The following is a 25,811-nucleotide window of genomic DNA, read 5'->3' as shown; positions in this document are numbered from 1 at the left end:
TGTTTTATAATAGGAAACCTTAATTTTATTGCACCTATAATGCTTTAAAATGCAGCTGAAAGTACTTCACATTAAATCACAATCAGTTTAGAATATAATAAGGCGAAGTGGAATAACATCAAAAGTTTTTATTAAGCCAATACAAAACTATATATGAATATATAATATAATATAATATAATAGCCACCAAACACACTGCAGACTTTCTATTTTTCTGTGTTTCCATGAAAGAGATAATCATGTTAACTACGTACATGTTTCTGCATTCACAGATGTTAACAGGTCACATGAATTTTCTGCATTTCTCTCTTGCTGTTCTGGTGAATGTGGTCTAAAGTGTGAGGAGACTCTGCACTTTTTTTTTTTCATCAAGAAATGTGAGGGGGTTTATCAAACTGAAGACGGTCTTTGTGCTTTTTCTAAAGCACTGCTAATTTCTTTTTCGTTTTTCCTCCTTAATCCTACCTGCTATATGAATGTTAAGGTCATTATTTATCCATTCAAATACAGTCATGAATAAATGATGGAGGAGACATAATTGTTATTGAAAATAAAAGCAATAAAAGCAAAAGACTAGCTTTAATAATATTAACATGAAGGCCATCTAGTCACTAATCCAAGCTGAAATTTCTTTTGTGGTAGTTTTTTCTGAAGTGGAGCGTTTGAATAGGCAGGCAGTCACCTTTACATTTCACTTTGAGTCATTATTCAGCCTGAAATGTCTGTCCTTGGTGTAGCTTTATATGATGTCAAAGCAAAGGTTATTTTGTTCTGTTTGAACTAAATGCTCTGTTGATTTTTCCCAACCTGTTAGACAATCTGAATAGTTGAACATCAGAAACACTACAAATCCCCGTCCCAGCAGGGTTATCGCCCTCCACTCATTCTCAAGTACAGAGGTTAATTTCAGCCGTAATAAATTAAAGAACAAAAAGGTCGATTATTTTCTCTCCAACACCGGGGACAGGAAGGTGTGAAGGAATAGAAAATATAATTTTTCAATTGAAATGATGGAATTCCCATGAATAATTTTCATGAAATGGCAACAGAGCGTGAGAGGTTGTAATCCTGACATCCAGGCGTTCCTGAGTGTCTTCACCAGATCTCTGATGCTTTTTCAAGCTTCAATGAATTTTTACATTTTACAATGTCATTTGTGTGTGAGGTTTAAATATGGTAAAGACGTGTTCATTTGTCTTGTTAAACACAGTGAAAAAAGTGTGTGTGTGTGTGTGTGTGTGTGTGTGTGTGTGTGTGTGTGTGTGTGTGTCTTTCTACACTTCAGTGCCAAAATTCCACTGAAAATTGTGAAAACTCTGAATGGAGTTTTGTCGTGTTGGTCTACAAAAAGACATCATTGCTCTGCTTAAAGATGAAATGTGACTTTGAAATCCTATAGACGAAACGGATGAGCTTAAACTGAAAACAGAAAATTAAGATGGGAAAAGGGTTCAAAATGGGGAAGAGGGACGCTGTGCACTTTTCCCTTTTAGGGTTGAATTTCTTTCTTTGCACTTGCTTTATTTTTACATTTTGAATTGACCTGCCATCATGTTTATTTATTATTTTCATTTCAATCAGTTCATTAGTCCAACTGTTGTGGTGGAGTAAAAATGGTTAAACTATTGGTTATTTTATACTGAGGAAAAGCTGGTTTGGAAGAATGAAGACTTGTGGGTAAACGGCCTGTTGGGCAGACCAGGTCTTTGCCGTCAGAGTGTTTGAGGTTTTCCGTGTTTCCTGAAGGTTACTATCAGTCATGCCGCACAGCAGAAGGTGCAGCTCTTTGCTCTGCTGTCTTCCAGGCAAAATGTAGCAAATGTGAACACACTCAAACACAAAAACATCCAGAAAAACACCCGCTGAAGTAAAAGACACTGAACAGCCGCCACACTGGCAGGCGACTACACGAAAGGAGCTGTTGTACATCTGGATGTTGCGTGTTTATCTGTATGGTTTCAGTGGGCTGATAATGTCACATGAAAATGCTGCTTCACACTTATCGTACGTATGATTTGCATCAATGGTTTGCAGGCGTTTGAAGATGATGCTCATCACCATTGCTGAGCTTATTTACTCACAAATATAATGTAACTTTAAAGATCTCTTTCTATATTGTCATTTTATGTTTATCTCTTTAAATAAGAGTACTTCAAATTAACTGGTAGCTCATAATAGCAGTGAGAAGAGGCTCACGGAGAACCTGAAATACTCAGACACCATGTGGCTTTAGTTCAAAGTACATTTACACACAAACATGTAATTGGGGTAGACATGGTGGTCTCGTCTTGTGCAGTCTTTCTCCTCTCCGATAAACTTCACATTATTATTTACACTGATGGAGGTTATTTTTGACATAAGTCTATAAGTCCATAGAGCCATGAATAAGAGCTTTAACACCAGGTCTAGCATATAAAACATAGAAAAAGAACGTGGCGACAGTAATGGGACGTAATTTTTAGATATTTCAACCTTCGTCTGGAGCAGCATTTTGGTAGAATCATAACAAAAGCAGTAACTTGAAGTTTTAGCAGGGTAACTTAAAAAAAAACCTCACTACTAAAATTGAATGAGTTCTTTCTATCACTAATCATTACTGGCAAACATAATAACACCATCAGGTGCTGTGTTACCACCCTGTGCCGCTTCAGACTGGATGGGAATTTCTGGGCACCAAATGTTCTCCGTCCTTCCCCAACAACTGTTGAAGCACCCTTTAGCTCAGCACTTCAGCCCAAACTGCCACTGTCAAAGCACTTAATGGGCCACAATGGGAAAACATTGTTCATAACTGTGCAGCCATCAGGTGTGAAAGTCCATAACTGTATGATGTTGAAGCAGAGTAGCACAAGGAAAGGAGATGCATGCATCCAACCAATAAATAATAAAGAAATTAAGATGATTATGTATTTCTTTTTCTTTCCTGCTCTGTTCTGATGGCACCAACATGTGCAGAATTGCTCTCAGAAGCTTTTTTTCACCCTTGTTTCCCTCTTCTGGAGAACTTGGACAGATGTTCTGCACCTGCATCTCTGCATAACTCATAATTTATTGTCTTGGTCCCCATGGTGTTTTCTCACAGCACGTATTAATAAAAACGCCACCCATTCATCGTCAGTGTGTGACTGTGGTTTTACTTCAGAAAGTACATTTGTAGGAAAGCAGACAGGCAGCAGGTTATCTCTGGGGATGTGTCAGTCTGTTTGAGCTGGCTGGTGGATGAATGTGGATTGTTTCGCGTCCTGTGTGTGTGTTTAGAGCAAGTCGAGGCCTTTTCTTGTTTGATATTTGAGGGAAAATGCTGTTTGCAGAATGCCTAAAGAGGTTATCTGTTGTAAGATTCATGAAATGCTGTGCCTTTTTATCCACTAGCCCACACTGAAAGTTATATTTACTCATATTTTGGTGAAAAAGCAAAGCAGAGTGTGTGACCTCGGCACCGCATGCATCCTCTTGCACTACAGTTTCTTGTGTTTCTCGATGGGGGAAGTCTATGCATCGTTAATCAAGTCTGTCTCTCACAGCGGTGGGTTTTACTCAGTGGTGAGGATGGAGGGAGGATAAGAGAGGGGCAGAGGAAGGGAAGGAGGTGGAGAGAGATAGTCCCAGACTTGACCTTCCTCGGTGATGCTTGCAATAGCTGTGCGGCAGGCAGCGCTGCACCGCTGAGACGCAGCCTGCTTCACGGTAAGCAGAGGTTTCACCGGATTATCCTCGGGACGCCTCTGGAGAGGTTGTTGCTGCTTTTACTTTTCAAACAATATTGCTGGCAATGCAATATTCGTTTAGATATTGTTGCTTCCCTGAGGAGAACTGATGCCGTGTGAATGGTAAAGCTGGAGGAGAGCAAGTGAGCAGCAAAATTCATGGATTTCTGTGCAGGGAAGCATTCATATGAACATGCCTTGGTATAGTCAGTGAAGTGCACTCAGGGCTAGCCTTGCCTCTTCTCACAGAGTGTCAATTAGGGAGGGATTTGAATGGGCTGAAGTGGAGCCTCCAGTGAGGTGTGTGTTGCAGAGAAGGAGACACGGAGCAGGGAGGGCAGGCGTTCAGTGAGGGACGGACAGACAGACAGACAGACAGACAGACAGACAGACAGACAGACAGACAGACAGACAGACAGACAGGAAGAAACAAGGAAAGAGATACAAAAAGGCAGAACAACAGAAGTGTGAGCTTATTTATAGATTCACGTGTGTGCGAATGAGTCTCTCTCGGTTCCTCCAGCGGGGCCTCACACTGTGTTTCGTCCTCAGCATGACTGATTGATATGACTCATTTACTGGCTGCAGAAGGCTGTTAGGACCAACAGGCTGTGAAAAATTAAGATATCCTAATGAGAGGACCAGATAAGGCGCACAGCACAAGTTTGGATGATTCGATCTGATTATAACCATAAAATGCTGTCACTCCTAATGGATAATGTTACAAAAGCCCTCTAATTTAACAAGCACCCTTCCCTCCAGCTACAATAGATTGAGATGTAATTGAAACAATTAGAGGCGGAGGAGGTAGAAGGCGCACTGTTTGCAGCTCGGATAAGAGAAGGCAGCGCTGAGGATTCTCCAGCATCACTCTGCTTCTCTCAGCTCTTCAACTTGAATGACCTCTGAGTCGATTGTGCCGATTTTTTGTTTCTATTCTTCCATTTATTTTAATTGAATGAAAATATCAGTCTGCACAGCTCTCTCCTCATTAGTTTTGGGGGGAAAATCAATTTCTGGTCTGAATGCTTTGCTCGGTCCATCATACTGGAAACACTTTCAATTAACATGACTTAATACAATTTAGAGTGCCGGCCAGCAATGATGGACTCCAGCTTGTTTATGTAAACATGTCAGTGACTTCATCGGCATCCTTTAATGGCCACCCACTCTCTTTGACCCCCTTGGCCAGTGTCACTCTGCTCTCGCCTCCTTTTAACTGCAGCATTTCAGCCTCATCCTGCTTTATTTTATTAGCTAATTGCACTCTGAGGCCTCCCTTGTATGGTGTTAACTGATTTAGACCACACAGGCTCCTTCAACAAGGCTTTTTTTTCTTTTTTTCAGGAGAACTGAGGTGAGCTAAGGAGTATCGTTCTGCTGAGCGAAGCCTCTGGCAGAGACATATGCGTGGAAAAATATTAATTAATTTCCCAAACTGTGAAAATATAGGCATTAGCCTGATCCATGGGATTGACTGTTGCACACCTTCGTTCTCGGCTCGTCTCTGGGGGCGGCATTGTGTGTGTGAAGAGAGGATATCCCCATAGCAACACAAACTCAAACATGGCTCCAGCAGTTGTTGTTTGCAAAGACAGGAGGCGTGATGCTTGGGCCAGCCACCAAATGTAGAACAAGAGCTTTACACTAAACACATCTCTGCCTCTGAGCCCTTCCCAGCACCATGTGACGGTCGCAGAGAGGCTCTTGAATCAGTCACAGCATGTCAGCGGCGGCGAGATGACCTCATCCCGCACTGCAAGATTTTTTTTATTTGATTTTATTTCTGGCTCTGCCTAATTAATCTGGGCACTCTGGTTGGCTCCTGACAGCAGGCTTGTAAAGTAAGATTTGTGCACTGCTCATTATCATTGATGAAGTGGAGTGTCAGTGGTGCCAGGAAGCTCGGCTGGTCGGGGCTGATGTGGGTGAGCTGGTGGTAGGGAAGTCGTCAACCCAGTCACTCCTGTCTCCGCTCCGACAGTCCCACTCCCAGATTAATTGCTCCCAGACCACTTTTGCGGTTGAATTGAATTGTAATGAATCATAAGGAAGTGTAAAGTGTCGGATTGTACGTGGATGTGGAGGAGGTGAGGATGATCTCGGGGGTATATCCTGCTCCTCCTGTAGATCCTGATTCACTTGTTTAGCTTTTACAGGTGGGGGGGGGGGAAGGAGTAATTTTGAGGATTCATTTGTTTTCCGTTGGTGTTGCTTTCCAAAGATTAGCTGCAGGAGTGAGATTCATTTTCAAACCTTCTATTACTGTTTCATACAATTTAGCAATATATTAGCCGAACTGTAATATTGTCCAGGAAGCTGCAAACGCATCAGCAAGACACTTGAGTCTTCGTCACCCGTCTGTCCTTGATTAAGATAAAATAAGATAAGACTTTATTGATCCCACACCGGGGAAATTTAGTCATTACAGCCAGCAAGTATTACAAAGAGCCAGCACAGTGGCATAAAGATGTCAAAATAAAAAAGTATAGAGGGTACAGAATAGAAAAACAGCTATGTTTAGTACATTTGTACAGATTCTAAAAAATAGTGTCATAAAAATCCTACTGTAATAAAAAAAGTGCTGTTGCTGATATTCTTATGAGAAAACTCACTAATGACGTGTTGTATTGCACCTGAGAAACACTAGGACTATGTACATGAACATTATATACAGTTTATAAAAGTACTGCTGTGTTTCTCATTCCCAGTATACAGCACCGCTGAATACAGAGCTTGTAAAGTCATCTGTTTTTTTATATGTTCAAAGTTCGATTTAAAAAAAAAAAAAGATGCCAAATGACATTTTTTTTTTTTTACCTTTTATTTAAATTTACATCCAGTTTTCCTTTGATTGTACGTGCATTTTTGCCTTTTGATATGTTGGAGAGGATTGACCCTCCTTCGCTCCCATCATTCCTCACGCATCCTTAGTTTATCATCTTTTACCTTAATGTGTCTGAAAATTTGGCTTCAAATCTCGTGTTCTCTGTCACATTAATTATTCATGACAATAAGAGGTGATCAAAGGTAAAAGAGTGAGTTTAGCATTCATAAACATAAACAAATAATCACAATAAGCTTAACATTTTCTTTCAAAGCAGTGTACATGTTTACAAAAAGCATGATCTTCATACTGATAAATCTGTTTACGTGGTGGACATCAGATGAAACCTGCCAGCTGGGGCGGTAAACACAGTCGAACCTTGCTTGTTGACTAGTGATTTAAAATGGGATTTAAGAAATTATGCTAATATTTGTTCCAATGTATTGTTCCAAGCTTCTCAGCGCCAGGGACCCGATCAGTTTTGATGTTGAGTTAATACTGAAGAATAGCCAGCACGGCTCGGCTTGAGGATCTGAGGCAGCGCACTGAGCTCAGAGGGAGTTAAAAGGTCTGAGAATTTGTAGATTATAAGTGCCTCACTGAGGTTTTCTGGTGGCAATGACTAATATGGCCACACAAAGCTAAGGTGAGGAGGAGTGAATGTGAACATATGGTGATATATAGAGCGGGATAGCCTCTATTTAGGTGGACCAGCCAGTTCATCTCAGACGTATTGATCGGCACAATTTACTCTCTTTACTCAGAGGATTATGGCTCTGTAGAGTAATATAAAGGTTTCCTGACATGTCAATCAGCTGTCACAGCCAATTCCACCGAGCAGACTTCAGCCTGTCACTGAGATGGGCTCGCCAACTCCCCCACCAATCAGACAGGCTGCATGTCCATCACCAAGGGTTTTTGGAGGGCATAAATGCTCCTTTTTTCCACTTAGGAATGATATTGATGCCGTGGCTTTCTAGCATCTTCCTTGTTTATTACATCACCCCTGTGCCTATGACTGTCTACGCGGTTATCTTTGCTCTGCCCTGTGATCTCGTTTGCTTGTGTAACTTTGAGTGATTAGGACCAGTTTTGGTGACCGTTTAGCAGCACTGTGTGGGCAGATGTGCTCCAGATGCATGTGTTGGTGGCCCCCTGTTTCCCTCTGACCTGTGAAAATGATTCCTTTGGCAGAAAGTGTGCATGTAGGCAGGCCAGTGGCAGGGCATTGATTCCATGGTTGGATTTATTGTTGAATCCCACCGTTTGGATGAGAGGCTCTGACCTTGCCCATCTGGGGTGAGGAGAGCTGATGCCTTACTACCCATGGGCTGTGGTGAAGTTATTAAAAACTCCATTACCGCCATTCAAAGGTAGACATAACTCACAGTGCGGATATAGAGATGTCAAAACAGAGATTGATCTGAGAAAGAAGTGTAACCCAGAGAAAACTTAAAAAAGGTAGAAAGACTGGCAGAGCTGAAATACTGAGCTTTACACATCAGTCAGAGCCCGAATGGATCTCTCAGTTACACATCTATCATACCCTTTTTCAATAACCCCTCTCTGTCACTGTGTAGATCCTGAAGGAGTTAAAGGATGAGGAATGGGACATTGGCAATATCGTTCACACACTGACCAACAGGCGCTATGGAGAGAAATGCATAGCCTATGCAGAAAGTCACGATCAGGTAGGCTGTTTTCAACGACGTCCTGTATCATTGTTGCAATAGAGTCTGTCCAGCAGGTAAAAAAACATAACCCACCTTTCCAGGCTCTGGTTGGGGATAAAACTCTGGCTTTCTGGTTGATGGACAAGGAGATGTACACCAACATGAGCTCCTTGAGTCCCATGACACCAATCATCGACCGGGGCTTGCAGCTGCATAAGATGATCCGCCTCATCACTCACGGTCTGGGTGGAGAAGGCTACCTCAACTTCATGGGTGAGTCATCATGGTAACACAGAGAATCTAACCCCGCAGTTTCCTAAAAATGATCCTGTGACTAGAATAGATAATGCTAAGCAGCCATTAAGAAATATTGTATTACCCTTGTTTTCTGCACTTCAATATTTTAGGGTTGAAACAACCCATTGACTGAAAATGAGTCTACAACAATTATGATAATTAGTCACTTATTCAGATCAGCTAGCAAGCAAAAACACTGAGTGTATGATTTCTATCATTGCAGACTGAATATTGATGATTTTTGAGCCGTCGGTTAGACAAAACAGGCAATTTAACATCATCTTTCATTCAAGAAATCGTGACAACATTTTTTTCTGGCTTTTCTGGCATAAAGAACAGATCGATTCATTGAAAAAGAATAATTCACAGATTAATCTGTAATAAAAAGAATTGTCTCTTGCAGCCATAATATACTGTGATGTATTTTTGCATGGATGAACGTCATTTAAACACATTCCAATTCAAATTTCAGCCATAAAATTAGCAAAATGCCAACAATTAAGCTCACAATGTGCAGACTGTGTAATCATGTTGATTCTGCTCTCACATCATGTATCATCACATATCATGTCATATAATCACACGTCATGTCATACCAAATCATGTGACCAGGTCGTTCGGACATGTAATCGCGCCAGATGAGATTAAAAAGTCCAGAGGCGATGAAGGTCATGATGGTGAGGCAGCGTCCATCTGTTTGCTTCATTTTTTATTAAAAGAGGCAGGGGGAATCGTTTCAGATCTCTCTCATGTGCTGCACTCTCCCTGAGTTTGAACCTCTCCCCTCAGGCGGACACAACAATCCCTGAGTGTTCACCAAACAGATAGAAACATGCATTTATTCTCCTGTCCGTCCAAGTCCTCCGCAGGCAACAGGCAGAAACAGGCTCCACTATAAATTTTTAATTGATGAGCTCTCCCTACTGCGCTCATTTGTGCTGCTGTTAGGGGCGCTATCTCTGCGCTATAGTGCCATTTATTTTTATACATATCATTATGTCACAGTGTTTTTGTTTTTTTTTTATCTTCACTGCAAGTTTCACAAACAGATTTTAAGTAAAGATATCCTAATTCATATAGACATAAAATAGCTTGAAGTAGTCCTTGCTGCTTATTTTCCATTTGGGTTAAAGTGCTCAGTTATTAGATTTGTTATATTTCTTTCATGGATATATCTCTGGAGTAGCTTGCCACCAATGAGTCAAGGCTGATGATAAGCATCAAAGGAACCTTTTGAAGTGAGGTTGACATTTATACTCACTTTCTAGAGCTGATGGTGAAATACAGGACAAAAGTTGTCTAATATCAGATAGGTTCCCTTTTCTCAAATGGATCCAGTTCTCAGTCACTGTTGAGATGCTCCTCATTTTCAACGCATCATCTGAGCTGTGGCATGGCTTTATCAAGGCCTGCCGCTAAAGATAATAAAGTGATAATTAATGATGTTGGAAGTTGACCTTGGTTGAAGGGAATATATTTTCTTTCATGTGCCACTCTCTGGCTTAATGTAGATACAGCCTACACTGGTGATCCGCAGCATTTTAGCTCCACCTGGTGACAAGGTGATCCGGTCAAGCACTGAGTGCCAAGTGTTTCTACAGTGCCTCTACTGCCTCTCTGGACTCACCATCACTCAGTATTCACTGTGATGTCCATCCTTAGTCGAGGAAAAAGAGTGAAACACCTTGTGAATTTCTGCTAAGTGGATTGATGTGTGGGGGGAAACGAAGCACAAGCACAATCAAAGCAGACATTCTCGATGGAAAATCATAACAGGGCAGCTCGTAATGAACAGGATGTCAGAGAACTGACCCCATGTGGGCACTTGAAGGACAGTTGATAGTAATTATATCTGATTCTCTGGCTAAAGTATAGCTAAAAGGCACACTCCGCTGTACTGCTGGTGCTTTGTCTCTCGTGGATTTTCGATGCCATCTTACTTTCCACCAATGAGCGCAGCATCAGAAGCGTGAAATGTTGAAATGTCAATTTGATTGATTTCATCAATCGTCAGTCAGTTCCCTCTCCCATTCTAGCCTTATCCCATACATGTTTTGCATTGTTTGATCACATACATTATTACAAAGACAAACATTAGAGTGGGATAAAAAGACTTTATGACTGTTTTTCAATTGATGGCTGATTTAGCCAGCATCCCATTAACAAGGAGCTTGAGCTAGTTGCTGCATTGCTTTCTTGCACATCAAAATGCTTCAGTCTGGCTTGGGCAGCAATAAAAGAGCATGAGAGGGACATGCAGTTCTTTATAAGAACTCGCTGTTTTTATTAAAACAAGTCCAGTTCAGTCACTTTTTGTTGAGAATTAGCTGTTCTCTTACAAAAGCTAGAAACAACAGGATCACAACCAGAGTATTCTTTTCATTTCATTTCATTTTTGCAGTAATGTGGATGTCTGTCTCGTCTAAGTAGTGATATATGTAACGTGTGTGTAAATGTTCTGTATATTACCCATGTGCTAGTTACATGTTCATTCCTCCCATTGGCCTGTACATCGTAAATCCTTGTGTTTGCATCTTCCACTTCTCTTCTCTGTGAATTATCCAGTGGAGATGCAAAAATGATATATATATTTTCACTGTGAACTGTAACCAGAGAATTTGTCTGTAAATCCCCTCCAAGTCCTTCACCTGCCTTGATACAGTCTAAGTGGATTCATGTCTCTGGTTGCCTCGTAGAATCTGCCCCTAATAGTGATCTTGCTTCTCTTCCTGCTGGCTTTGAGCAGTTTTTAACCTCCAGATCAAAGATAACTCCTCTTGCTGATGTGGTTTGCTCCAGCCCGGACTGGAAGCCTTTTATTACCAGTTTTAATGCAGGAATTTATGGATACTCTATTACATACGTGACTGTCCTCCACTCCCTGGCTGTAAATGTTTTATACATCAGTGAATTTGTCAGGTGTTGTGTCATAGATTTGGAGAAAGGACAAACTCTTTGTTCTTTGCAGAGCTGAAACCAGGAAACCTACCCAAATAATGTAAAATCTCAGAATGGTCACCCAACAATTACAGCTTGTTTTGTTCCAATGACTTAAATCGGAGTCTGCAGGATTACGCAGACAAATAAGCCAAACTCACAATTCAACCCTTTTTGAATTGTTTACCCCATTCTGTCAAGTAATGCTCAGTGGTTTGAAGAGCAGAGATATGGAAAGGAGACCAAGTATTAAGGAGCCAGAGAAAGGAATATTGTTCTTGTCTGAGAACTGCTGTCTGGCTGACTAAAAGAATGGTGCTATCATCTTTTGATAACAGTAATAATGAATGAAAGTTAAAAGTTTTTCTTCGAAGAACACAATATCAGGGGGGAAAGTTCCAAAGTCTACAAAGACACACTGAAGTTCATCCCTGAGAACTTTTCGAAGCTCAGGCAATTGGGCGAGCGTTAGCGAGATGCTCAAGAAAAGGAAAAAATAAAATAAAATCAAGCAGATCTAAGATGACATGCCGTGTCAATGGATCAATGAAGGGAGAGTCATTTAGTCAGTGCTGAGCAAGAGTAAATTGTTTGAGCAAGCAAATCAATTTGTAGTGTCTGGCCTAGAAAAACCCGTTTATTTGCTCATGACCAATAGCAAACACCACACAGCAAGGGGACAGAGGGAGCATCCATATTTGAGATGCTGTCAGATGGATACTGTAAAGGATGTTGCAGTGTCAATGACATTAAAGCACCAAGTGGCGCGGCAGTAATGAAACGCCTCAGTGGTTTTATCATTACATCAGAATGGAGGCGCTCGCATTTCCTGACTTTCAGGCCTCGCAGAGACTTAAGATAACCTTGCAGATTTACAGTCTAAATTATTGAGCTAAAAACTTCTCCCGGCACTCACTCGTATTCATGGGATGCTACAATGCAACAGGCAGCCATTATACTGCAGCCTTGGACAGAGAATTGAAAACCAGTGCTTCCTTCTCATACATTTCAAATAGATAATCTCACTGAGAGCGAACTGTGCTTACAGGCTTGTGGTTTTGCTCGGACGAGGAGATCACACCACTGCTGTTGGACCAGTAATGCTTATTTAATGTGCAAACTGGGAGCAGGAGTGTACATTAACACAGTAACAAGAAATCAATCTAGCAAGTGCAAATAATCATTGCATCAAGTTTGCAGTTTCTTTTTCTTTTCTTTTTTTTTTTTTTGCACTGCATCTGAAACCTTCTGTGACTCTCGCCTTACCATCCCCTCTGATTTCCTCATTGATCTCCCTTTGCCAGAGCCCCTCCAATGGAAAACACATTGATCCTTGGCTCCTTCTTGTGCTGCTAATTACTGAGGGGACTGTGTCACTGTCAGGCCCTTATCTGATGCAGGGCCGTGTAGAGGAGTAATGGTATGTGCCAGCTGAAAAGCTGTCCGACATAATCTTGTGTAAACATGGTTGCCCCCCATTAATCAAACCGTTATTGGACCCACTATAAATTTGAACATCAACATTATTTAACAGAATTTGAGTTATTTTTTTCCACCCTTTAGCAGGGATGCAAAATTTTGGTACAACTTCCTAAAGGAAAATAACTTTCTTTTGTTTTGGTTTCACCCATCTTTTTTATTGGTTGTGGCAATTAACTCGACAACTTAATTGCAGAACAGGGCAACATGTAATGTTGTGTAATTGGATACTTAAATTTTCTTTTAGAAGATTGAGAATCTACAGCCATGCTAGTGACTCTGAGGTGTCGAGGCACATTGGTGCTTCGAGCTAAATGCTAACTGTAGCAGGCTAACATGCTCACAATGGCACTTCTAAATTCCTGATGTTAAGCAGGTGTAATGTTTACCATGTTCACCATCCTAGTTTAGCATGTTAACAAGCTAACATTTGCTAGTTAGCACTAAACACAAAGCTAAGTGGAGGCTGACGGGAATGTCATTAGTTTTTCAAATTCTGACCGGATGATGACGGTATATTAAGATTCAGCCTGAGGGAGGGATGAATGCATAAACCACATCTGATACCAGTTCAACCAATAGTTGAAACATTAAATAGTTAGTGAGATTTTTCAGCCTGGACCAAAGCAATATTGCCATCCCTCAAGCCATGCTGCTAAAATGGCTAAAAGCCTCAATTGTTTTTTTTCCCCTGAATGATCTAATATGCTACAATTTGGGCTTTTACTTTTGTAGTTTTGGCCATCAGTCCTATCAGTAATAATAGCATTGCCCTCACCAGGTTAAGAACTTCAGTGGAGCAAGAAACATGAGCTGTCAGGTCATACAAGTTTTAAACAAACCCCCATGCTAGCCAAATTTGTTTGGAAGAGAAAATGAACTGCAAACAGTAAAACTACTAACTGCTCAGTATTAACATCCATCACAGTTTACAGACTGACGTCCTGGGTCAACTGTGACCTCTCATACTTGCTGTGGTTGTCTGACTTCACTGTAGTCAGTCAAGAGTAAAAACTGGAATAATCCTGATTGTTAAAGAAAAATTTGTTGCATATATTATATGGAAGCTCCTTTATCTCAGATAACAGTTCCCCAACGGTTCCCCAGACATATTATGAGACACAAATGATGATTTTATTTATGTGTGTGGTGAGAATCCTTCATATTTCATCCTTGTACTGAATGTGCTATCTGGTTTACTTCAGCTGTGAGGATGCAGAGGAAGGTTATTAACATGGTGATTAATGCAGGCATATGGGAGGAACATTGCTATGTTATCAAGGAGTAGAGGAGAAATGATTACCTAATGGAGGTGTGTCCAATGTGTTTCTTTAAAGCTGAAATGAGGAGTTAGAGGCTTCCACTGGCCAGTAAATCAACCCGTACAGGAAATCAATCATCTGCACTAGACTTTATAAAATAATAACATCACAAAACTGAAAGTAGATAAAAGCAAAAGAGGCACTTTGCACTTACAGCACACTGTTAATGAGGTGTAGCTCTTTTTTAAAAACGTTTATCAAAGCACCAGCTTGTATCTGGGCTCGCAGTCTCAGACCGAGATTAGGCAGGTCACTTTTTATTCTCTAACCCTTGTGTATTTGTGTATGTTAGTGTGTGTGTATGCCCTTCCTGCTTCCATATGCCTCATTCACACTCTCAAGTGGAAGATAAGGAATAACTTATCATTAATGGAGGAGTCTACTCTTAAACATGTTCACACTGTTAGGTAGTTGTTAGCAAAAAACTTTGCATTTCTGGGTGCATTTTGTTATGTGGTGGGGCTCTTATTTGTACAGGTCAAGTGTGGGCCAAGAGATGAAGTCACATCACGTTGAAATATTTTGAGTGCAGCTCATTATTTTGCCCTCACTGTGTTCACGCCTGTAGTTCAGTTCCCCCAGTCCAAACCAAAGAAAAAATGATCCATTGTTTCCTCTCGGTTCTAGCCCATTTAGGGTTCATGCTGACTTATTACAAACAAACCAAGAGTTGTAAACATAAAGTCACATGGATTGACAGGTAACTCATTTTCAGTTTCAGTTTCAGTGACCTATTCTGCATCATCAGCATTACACAGGCCCGTGGGGGAAATCAAAACAAAATCTATTTCAGAGACCAACAGAAAGCGATGCTGTGCTTACCGGCGCTTGAAGCCTTTAGTTATTTTCCCTGGTGGTCACAAAAAGCTCCCACAAAGAGAAATAGTTGGTCATGAGCAGCAGTTCAGACTGTAACCTCACTTTACTTGTCATAAATAATGACTAAAGGATGGAGACAGCAGACGGAAATGAGCCAACTTGTACGGCAGTATGATTGGGGGAAATTGTCATAATCAGCAGACAAATTATGCAAAATTGTTTAGTGTTCTCACTGAGTCAGAGTTTGTTTAAACTGCAGAAAGCAAGCTAATATCCTAAAAATGGAGAAGTCCATTGTGGTGCAAAGATGTCTCCACACTGGTCTGGAGGGGGGTCATGTGTCATGGAGGGTTCTCAGCTCTGATTACTAGTTTTGTTCCCAATGAGCACATCTTCAACTAGAGAGCAGAAACTAATCTGGGAAATCACCTGGTGCACTCTTTGAAAAAAACAGCTGGAAGAAGCCAAAGCCAAATTACCCACTAATTGCATACAGCATGCAATATATACACGTTTTTAGAGTTTGCTGTTCTGTATCCAAGAAATCAAAGTACTTTTCATTTTCTACGTAGAGGTGATTTGAGACGTGAGCTGACAGATGTCAATCAAACTCGGCTTTGGAAAACTGCTGCTAATTAAACTTCAAGAGAAAGCAAACACTTTTTCCAGTTGGTTTTGTGAGATTTTCCCAGAGCTTTTTTTTTTTTTATAACTGTCCGCATTTTTTTTGTTTGTTTGTTTTTTGTGTTGTTTTTTTGCAGCTGTGAATAGTTCCACCATTTCCTTTGTGCATTACATTTGGGACAACAGAGTCCATGAACAGCACGCTCACAAAGCAAGATTTAGTATTCCAGTATCAGTATGCTGCATCCTCAAAATCTGCTTAGAGATGGTGTGTAGTCTTGAATTGGGACTCAGCTGTGGATAGAGTCATTACACGTAGTTTGAATACCTGTGTAATCAGTGGCATGTAACCTCTTTGATGTCTTTTTTTGCAATCTGAACTGTGCATGACACACCGATACCGATTTTTCTTCTTTCTCCTTACTTCCTCTTCAACAGAAAATGTATAATACTACTGTGGTTGCACTCACTCCAACCACCTACACATACTGTATGCAACACAGTGCAACACAGAGAGCCCATTTCCCTAGGGCGTGTCGAAAGTCATTCTGGGAAATGTAGGAAATCAAAAGTAGTTGTCGATCCAGACTGAGGTACACCAAAATAGTAAATTATGCATTGAACATCACATATTGATGTCTGACAGTGTAAGAGTATCTGAATGTGGATTTTTTTTCTCCTTGAGAATGAGTTCCCTGAGGTAATCATGGGGCTTATTCCTTAGGTGCTACTTAAAGGGAGGAGCCTGGAGCACAGTGTTTGAGAGGATTCTTTTATGCCATTGCTCCCTCTTGACATGTCTTGATATCTTCTGATTTCTGCCTGAATCTAGAGATTGCTATGCCGACTGTGACTGCCTTTGTAAAATAAAAAAAGACATCATGTTTCTCTTCTTGAAGGAAGGATGTCAGATTGTAGCATGTCCTTGACATCTTTCATTCAGCACAGCCGTGTGTGCCACACTTGCCTTTTCAAGTGGGTTGAGAACAGACAACATATAGTTTTCTTTTGTAACTCTAGTTTTATGATTACAAGTGGACCCCTAAAATCAGGGTCTGTAGGCTTAACCACAAATTTTCCATGTTCCTTATACTGAAATGTGCAACTATGTGAGAATGAGCTTACGTAGCCCTATAGGCATGCCCTTACGTATGCACTCAAGCGACTCCTCATCAAGTACATGGAGGGTAACTTGTAACCAAGCGCCTTCTGTCATTTAACGACCAGTAACAACGTCTGACTGTTTTTATATTTCACACAGGCATTGCCCTCTAAAATGTGCACACCTCATATGCCTATAAAGCAGTTCAACCACCAACAATATGCCACTCCACACCTGTTTGTGCAGTAAAACAAAGGAACAGGGACAATGAGACCTCACATCACAGTCTGCTTTAAATGCTGAATGACTGTAGACCATTATACAGTGTATCAGTCAGGAAGGGGTAAAGCTGCATGAAAAAACGTGAAGGTTGTATAACACATGCATTGTATTAATATAGTAAAAGTGTCACATAGTAAGTCTCTAAACTCCTGGTGTCCAGAGCTAAGCACAGATGTGAAGGGAACCCCCAGCTGCCCATCAGCTCAGTTAGAAATACCACACATCTCCTGAAGAAATACAGCTCGGTATATCTTATATGCTGTGTTTCTTTTAATCTCGGAGACTGGATTGCTTTGTTTCAGCAATCAAGGTTACTGCAGAAAGCCAGGTGTATGAAAAGCAAACTAATTCAGCCTTCTGGCTTTAAATGGTGGACTGAGCATCTGCAACTTGTATGCTCTGCACAACAGCTGTTATCAGGTCTTTACACACCCATTTGTCCCTGTCAAGAGCCAACCTTTGAGAGGCAAGCCCAGGCACCACTGGCCTGCAACAATTTCCCCCAGTACCTTGGGTTGTCCATCACACCACTGCCTGCATCCAAGTCATTCCAAATACCCCAGTGTTGCACCAAAAGGTGTATTGTTCAGGGGTGGCTAAGAGCTAACAGTACATTACATTTACTCAATACAAGGTTCTCAGTTCATTTCACATTAGTAATCAAACAATTCATTCTGTGTTTCCTTCAAAGTTTGTCCAGCAGTGCAGTGGTATGATTGTTGAGCAGAGCGGGAGGATGATTTGGACAGTGGAGGAAGGGACTATTTCTTCCTTGAGGCTCTGAAGATGCATGCTAGTTGGGGAGATATACACTTCAAAGAGTCCCTCTAGTGGCAGCAGAGCTTTCACAAGAACCTCATCGTCTTTTTGCTTAAGGGCAGTCATGCCTACAAGTCATATCAGCCAACCTGTGGCCGGGGCCATAACACAGCCCACAGCTACTGGAACATCCATGGTGAAATTGCTCATTTGCCTAGCTAAGGTGGATATAAAAAACAACTCGTGGGAGCCATAACCTTTAAGAGACACCTGCCCTCACACACTCCTTGGTTTCTTCAGGCACTGGGGTGACGAAAACTGGCTTGGAGATGCCCTTTAGAGAAAGTGAGGAGAGCCAAAAGGGTGAAGTTTACTGCTGACGGTCTGAGACATAGACTTCAGAGCACTGGGGAAGTCTCACCAAGCATACTCACCTGACTCACCCACATCCCAGAATGTGAAAGACAAGAGGACATTGTCTTCAGTGTTGCCAAGAGGAGTTGTCTTCCAGCTGCTAAGGGAGGACGCATCAGTAAGGATCCAGGAAGGGACAGAGGGCTCCTTTCGCTCTGCAGTACAGTATGCCTGACTGTGATTACACTGGAGCTGCATCCATAGTGAATGTGGAAAGCAATTATAGCACTGCTGTCTGCTTGTCGTCTAATGACAAAGCCATATGGCCCATACATTCGGGCTGGATGTTGATGCCATGCAGTGACAGCATGCTCGGCCATGAGGTGACACTGATGAGCAAATCTGGACAGGAGCAAAAAAAAAAGTAGATGAGGAGCGTGATCGTTGCTGCTCTTGCACAGGCTCCAGTAGAGTTGGATAGGCTGAATCCAGTTGGCTGAGTGCATGCAGCTAATTTCAGTCTGTAAAAACGCAGAGTGGCTATTTCTAGGAATGGAGAATGAAACCCGTCTGAAGCAGCACTGCTGTGCAGCAGCTGATCTTCTTATGCAACAAAAAGTAATCAGGGTGATCACACCACAAGCGTCCAAAGTCATCCATAAATTTCTATAGACGATAATCTATAGTGTATTTACCAGAGACTGTGCTATTTCATCAGTGTGGTACTTCTCCCTCAGAGAATTTATGTCATTACTTCCTATCCCTGGCATTTGTGACCATCATATCTTAAAAATTAACAGCCACATTGCCAAAAAATTTCATGTGTTCATTGACACTCCAACAAGGAAGAAAGCTAATGATCCTCTGACCTTCCCCCTGGCACATTAAGACCAAACTTGTAATGGTCAGCATCTCAAAAACAAATCAGCTTTTACCAGGAAGAATCATATTTATTTTCCTCACCTCATGACCTGCACTGAAGCGCCATCATTACAGAAAGTCTGAAAATTGAAATGAGTATACCTCACGGCCTGTTACTAACAGCCACAAAATTTGGCTGCTGTTAATTATTGATTCTCTTCACATTTAGGACAGCAAAATTATCAGTTTGCAATCTCATATCTCGATAAGCTTATCTTACTTATATGTTACTGTTAATTTATTAAGAGAAATTACAGTTTTGGTTGAGGGCGCTGTGTTGCCAACATTTCAAAGGCTGCATTGCCCTTTAAAAAAGTAGAATTTACCAAAAAATATATATTAAAAATCTGATTATATTTTATGTTATTATTTTTATACATTATACACATTTCTTAATATTTATTCTAAGTATTTTTGGTCACATGCATTGATAAAAGAATAATTGTAACTAAAACTTGATGAATGAGGAAAAACTGTTAAAACTATTCATTAAAATGTAAAATGCACTTTGTTTGAACTTGTTTACTTTTTCATGAGGAGTAATGAAAGCCATATCCTTGCAACGCACGTTTGACTTTTCCCACAAACACATACAGTAAAGGTCTTGTGCTCAATGAGATTATTTGCATGTGAAAAAATACAGGAACTTCAGATGCATGATGATTGTGTGGTGTACGCGTCCCTCTTGGTGCAGTGCACGGGAAAAGAAATCTGCCTTTGACTGCCAGTGTTGCAAGTCTGAGGTGTAATTTTCTCCTTTACATTTCAAGTTCAGCAGTGTGGGAGGCTTGTTATTCATGCAGATGTCACAAGAAAAGGCTCTCTCTCTCTCTCTCTCTCTCTCTCTCTCTCTCTCTCTCTCTCGCTCTCTCTCTCTCTCTCTCTCTCTCTCTCTCTCTCTCTCTCTCTCTCTCTCTGCCTGCATGTCTTTGCTGCCCTAATTCCTAGGCAAGTGTTGCAGTGGGCTTGTTCTGTTGGCAGTCCATGCCTTATTGTTTGCTACTTCTTTAACACCTACATAATGTATTTCATTAGAATCTGCTGTCAGTCCCTGTCTGTTCCACTTCATCCCATCACTCTTTTTTTTTTTTCTTTTTTTTTCCTTTTTTTTGAGGAGGTGGAGGGGCTCTTACCACCAAATAAACAACTAGCCTGTGTTGTGTTGTCATGCATCTTCCTCTGTCTCTTGTCTGTGTGTTTCTTCCTCTGCCGGGAATTCAATTATCTTGGCTGTTGTTTTATGATGTTGTCGTGACATCCGATGACGGATTCATTATCTCATCTCCTGGCTTGACAGCGTAGTAGTAACAGGACCGTTGTTTCCTACATTGTTGCACTTGCATTCAGATTTACATCTGGTCTGTGTTCTTCTGCTTTGATAAATGCGAAATAATCAACAGTGTGATAAAGACACATAGAATGAACAGAATTCCCTCTTTCTGTGCTTATTTGTGTCAAACTTATTAGTAGTTCTTTCTTAAGTCCTTTTTCCAGCATTGACGTGCAATTTGCTGTGCAATCTGTTATGAAGAAACAATATAGAAATATATCCTGATGAATTAGTTTTGCATATATTAGACTCGAATGAAAGCTGTGGGATTTATTTGGACAATAATTTTAATTGTGTTGGCTTTTTAAAAGTTTTAGTCATGGTTCAAGGTTCCTGGGTGACAGGAAGGTTGGCACACTGTAGTTGTTGAAGATGTTTGTGGAAAAAGAGCTTTGTGGCTCTGTTTTTTTTTAATATGGAAAGTAGTCGCCTCTGCTGGGGTTATGAAAAGGTCGTAGACTGTCGCTGACTCTGGTCCCTTTGATCTGTCTTTTTTTGTCTTGTTAAAAATTGCACAAAACCCAAGAAGAACCTTATATAGCGCTGCACGACAGAGTATGCTAATTCACAGCTACTGTGTGCCTTTCCCTTCATTATGTACATTCTTTAATAACACTCTCTGTGTTGCAGGGAATGAGTTTGGCCATCCTGAGTGGCTGGATTTCCCTCGAGAGGGGAACAATCAGAGTTACCACTATGCCCGGCGGCAGTTTAACCTCGTGGATATGGATCACCTCCGCTACTGTCAGCTCTACATCTTTGACCGGGACATGAACCTTACTGAAGACAAGTACGGCTGGCTGGCTGCCCCACCTGTAAGGACCCCACACCCTCACTGTACAGTAGGCTTTGTGCAGACACTGTTACTGATAAAATCACAGGAACATTTTTAGTTGCCTACAGAATACATGATAACATCTGGTGATGCAGCCAATTGTTCATAAATTATTGAATAATAACAACATTAAACTTTACTTGTATAGCACCTTTCATACAAAAATTGGTAATAATAGTAAAAGCATGAAAATCCAAATGATGCATTAGATGGAAAATAAAACAGAATACAGAGTTACAACTTTCTAAACAATAATAATAAAGTTGAAAATCAAGAAAAACATGAAAGATGAGCAGCAGTGCATAAGCACGAGGCGCAGCACAAAGGTTTCAGGCCTGTATCCGGAGTTACCTGTGAAGTGAAGAGATACGTTTTTAGCTTTCTTTTTAAAATATTCAGCAAACTGGCTTCCCTGAGATCTATAGGTGGTGTGGTCCAGAGATTTTAGGGCGTGATTGATAAAGGCTGCATCCCCGATTTCTTTTCGGCTGTTGCTGGAAACCTCCAATAAACCAGCAGCAGATGATCACAGTGTTCTTGAATGCAACCAGTGAGCAAGGGAGTTAGCAATGTAGCTGGACAAATATGATCCTCTATTTAGCTCATTTATGATTATGTTTTTAAGAATAAATGTATACTGAAGCCCACATCTTTACACACCTGTACACTTTTCCTGTTTCCACACTGGGGCATACTGTAGTTCTCAAGCCGGTGGAGATAAATACACCATAAAAGAATTCATTTTGTAAATGTCCTCTTTCTCAGGCTGCTGTCAAGGTGAACAGTAATAGATTTCACTCTCATCCTGCAGCTTTTCTCTTTGCCTGCATTTGAATTCTATGGGAGAAAAAAAATAATGTCTTTCTCTGGAGGGGCTGGTTGCAAAGTAATGGGATAATGTAAATGGAGAGTATGGCTAAATTGACAGGGATTAGAAGTAAGTCTGTGTAATTGATTCAAAAATACCCCCCCTCAGATCCCCCAGAATCAGTCCTCAGATTAGAGCTACTTCACCAAGCTGTGTTACACTCTGACCTGCATATTTCTCCTCGACAGACAGATAAAAGCAGCAAAAAAGGAAATGTACCGGATCAGACAGCATAATTAGAAACATGTCTGGTTCACAAGCATAATTTCTGTATATTGGTCTATCAATCAAAAGTGCTTTCTGACTTACTGGAACCTCTTACACCCTTGACAACTGGATGAAACAGAGCTTTGGAGGTAAGGCAAAGGAAAAGTAGAACCTTGCTGATTTCTGAGCTCCCTTTAGGGGGAATGGGAGGGAATGGTGATCCCAGAGGATGCCACTGGCAAGGAAGACGCATGCATTTGGCACCGGTACTGACCTGCTACACATTCGGTTCTGTTTTTCTTGGCTGCTTCTGCTCTTTTAATATGTGGAACCGTATAGCAGATGGCAGCTCTATGTTGCATCTTAAGGTATAATCAAATTGTGTTCTTTCTCTGGTTCCTTATCTCAAGTCACATGTAAAAGGATTCTGTCAGATTACGCACTGGCAGTCTGTCTGTATGTCATCCCCACTATGGTACATCATGTCATAAGTTCTGGTAAGCTTGGATTAATTTCTCAATGTTGGAGAGTTTAGTCTGTTGAAGTGCTCTTGATCATAAAAAAAATAAGGACATTAGTTACATCTTATGGAAGGCCAGAGAGAATTACATGACGTTGCATGTTTTCTTTCACTATAATCATGAGATTGAGCAGATTTTCCATAACAGATCCTCCCAGTTTCCTGGTGGAAACAAATTCACCACTGGTCTTTATTAACCCAAATAAGCCCATTTCAGCCCAGCCCGGAACATCTTCCCACAGGTTTAACCTCACTGTGGGTATCATCTGAGCTGCAGCAAATAGTCGATTCATCAATTAGTCGATCAAAAGAAACTATTTTGATAATCAATTAATTAATAATTCCATCTTCTCAAATGTAGAGATTTGCTGCTTTTCTGTGTCATTTATGATTGTAAGAGAAAAGTCTTTCTGTTTTAGACTGTTGGTTGGACAGAAAATGAATTAATCGATGAATCGTGGGCCCTTGAATTGTTTGTCCCACTGGTAATAAAAGACCAGCTGGAGAGAAATATGTTTTTGAAATCCTTAGACTTTTTATTTCAATCAGTTTTATTTATATAGCGCCGAATCACAACAGAAGTTGTCTCAGGATACTTTCCATATAGAGCCGGTGAAGTCCACACTCTTAATCTACAGAGACCCAACAATCAGTGGCGAGAGGAAAGAGGTGAAGTCAAAGTAGACGCATGAATCAAAATAAGCATTATATAACACTTGTAAGTGGTCTGAAGACCAGACTGAAGTCATCGATAATAAATCAGTTGCAGGGGTTTCTGTAGCTGACCCTGCGCTCTGGTCTCAGACTGTGCTCAGAAACAGCTAAGACAAAAATTTCTTATTCAAGGACTGATGCAATATCACAAAAAAGGCTTTGTAGAACATCACTCACAGATAATGCCAATAACTGCTCAGAGATTCTGCTGTAATAACCAGATGAGTCTGAATCCTCCGGACAGCTTATCAATGACATTGCCAAGGTAATCGTGCTTAGTGGGAATATTCTATCACTCGGTTCAATATTTCACCACGGTGGGAGGATCCAAGGGCATTCTGTAGTTAAAATGAGAAGCAGAAGAGGATCTGTCAGCAGCTCTCCCTGTTGTCCGCAGGTGTAAGTGAACTAAGTGGAAATGGAAACATGCAGGGACTTTGCTTAAAAGTGTGGTTTGTGCCCACCTCTTTGAAGATGTGCAGCTGTGAGCTTCAAAAGACCAAACTCTGGACATGAACTGAAGCTCCTGTTAGTGCAGAGATAGAGATAGTATCGCTTCAGGTTTCCCTCTGTGATGAAATCTAAATAAACCAGTACACACTAGCATGCAGACTGTGGCGTCCGGAGTAGTCCTCTACTTATAGCAGCATCACTTAACTGAGAGATGAACAATTACAGTCAATCTTAAGATACTTTGTTGGTAATATGACTTACATATATCTTTATTTGTCATCATAAAAGCAGTCTGTGAATGACAGTGCTTTGATTTTTGTTTGAATTATGAGATAAACATTTTCTAATATTGAGGTCACTGGATGTCACTCAGCAATTTGATCACATAGCATTCGCTCAGCAAACCTTAGGGGAAAAGTCGAAACATTATTTGACCTCTCATCCGCAGTGGGTTACATCTTCAAATGTATTTTCAATGTCTCCTGTCTCCCTGGAAACATAAAATGTTTGCCGGAGGGGCAAAACCAACGTTTAAATCCAATTTTTCCTCAAACTGTGGTGGCTGCACTGCAGTTGACTTAACTTGCATTCCAGTGAAGAAAAGGAGTGGAGAGGAGGGTCGCAGTCTGAGGAAGAATTGGATTTGAACAGTGGTTTCACAAAAATACTTTCACTCGGAGCGCTGAGGTCACAAATGGAGCTACTGTAGAGATTTACTCATGCTTTCATGGCTACGATTCATCAAAACTGTTGTTTCAGGTCAGAATGATGCTGCAGGCTGTGACAGAAACGGAAACTTAACGTACGCTTACACCTAACGTCCAACTAGAAGACATATGCTTCCATATGTTTGCATCACAGGGAGATCTTTTTGTGGTGCACACTTTTCAAGTAAACATCAACACACTCTGAATATAATCACAATTCATGATTATCACAGTCTTGATGAATGCAGGTTGTCTTTGTTTTCCAAGGCTGAAGTAGTTACAGCCAGTCAGAGGAGCTTGCCATTACTCCAAACTTGTGGACGTCTAATGCAGAAATGGACCTGTTAAAAGACTCCAGGCTGTCAGCTCATTCCTTAACGTCCATCTTCTCTGCCGGTCCGATGAAGGGGTGCTTATCTTCTCATTCAGCCGTGAATATGCTGCCCTGAAATTGGCTTGGGGAACAAGGCACTAAAAATAGGGGGTTGGGTGACATTGATAATCTCTGCTAATGACACGTTAACAGTAGCTCGCTCCACAGGAGAGTGGCGGCTGTATCATGTGCAGCTGTCTAAAGCTGACAGCGTGTGCCTCGCACTAACCTGGGCCGCTGCCTTCTGCTGATGAGTGCCACCTGAAATTTGATGTGGGAATGCTGCTCAGCCTATTTGGAAATGTGGACTCCACTGATATAATGTGCCCCATTATAAGTCTCTAAATCCAAGATGAGAAAGGTAATGACTATTCATGAAGAAATATTTTATTACCTTTTTCCCTCTCCCTTCTCCTCCTCCAGGCCTTTGTGAGCGCCAAGCATGAAGAGGACAAGGTCATTGTGTTTGACAGGGCAAATGTGCTCTTTATCTTCAACTTCCACCCCAGTAAGAGCTTCCAGAACTACAGGGTGGCTGTAAAAGTTCCAGGAAAGTATCCTTTTTTGCTCTCATCTGCCATGTCACTGCTCGTTTACTTTAAGTCTTCAGACATTGGCTTTCCTCTGTCACGCCACAGTGCGCACCCGCCGTGCCTCTCAGAGTAATGATGTCTTTGTTAGTTACTGCTTTTATGCAACAA

The 25,811-nt window shown here is 41.1% G+C and overlaps 1 protein-coding gene across 1 annotated transcript in view; it reads left to right on the top strand.

Annotated features, from left to right (window-relative positions):
• Nucleotides 1-25,811, top strand: part of gbe1b (glucan (1,4-alpha-), branching enzyme 1b) — a 72,635-nt gene that overhangs the window by 29,222 nt on the left and 17,602 nt on the right. Inside the window, exons 11-14 of the mRNA XM_076735927.1 lie at nucleotides 8,115-8,225; nucleotides 8,309-8,480; nucleotides 21,064-21,248; nucleotides 25,534-25,664. Of these exons, the coding sequence (XP_076592042.1) occupies nucleotides 8,115-8,225; nucleotides 8,309-8,480; nucleotides 21,064-21,248; nucleotides 25,534-25,664 (599 nt within the window). The remainder of the gene's footprint in view (nucleotides 1-8,114; nucleotides 8,226-8,308; nucleotides 8,481-21,063; nucleotides 21,249-25,533; nucleotides 25,665-25,811) is intronic.

The sequence above is a fragment of the Chaetodon auriga genome, chromosome 7, assembly GCF_051107435.1.
Source record: "Chaetodon auriga isolate fChaAug3 chromosome 7, fChaAug3.hap1, whole genome shotgun sequence".
Taxonomy (NCBI): domain Eukaryota; kingdom Metazoa; phylum Chordata; class Actinopteri; order Chaetodontiformes; family Chaetodontidae; genus Chaetodon; species Chaetodon auriga.
This window is presented reverse-complemented; position numbering and strand designations above follow the sequence as displayed.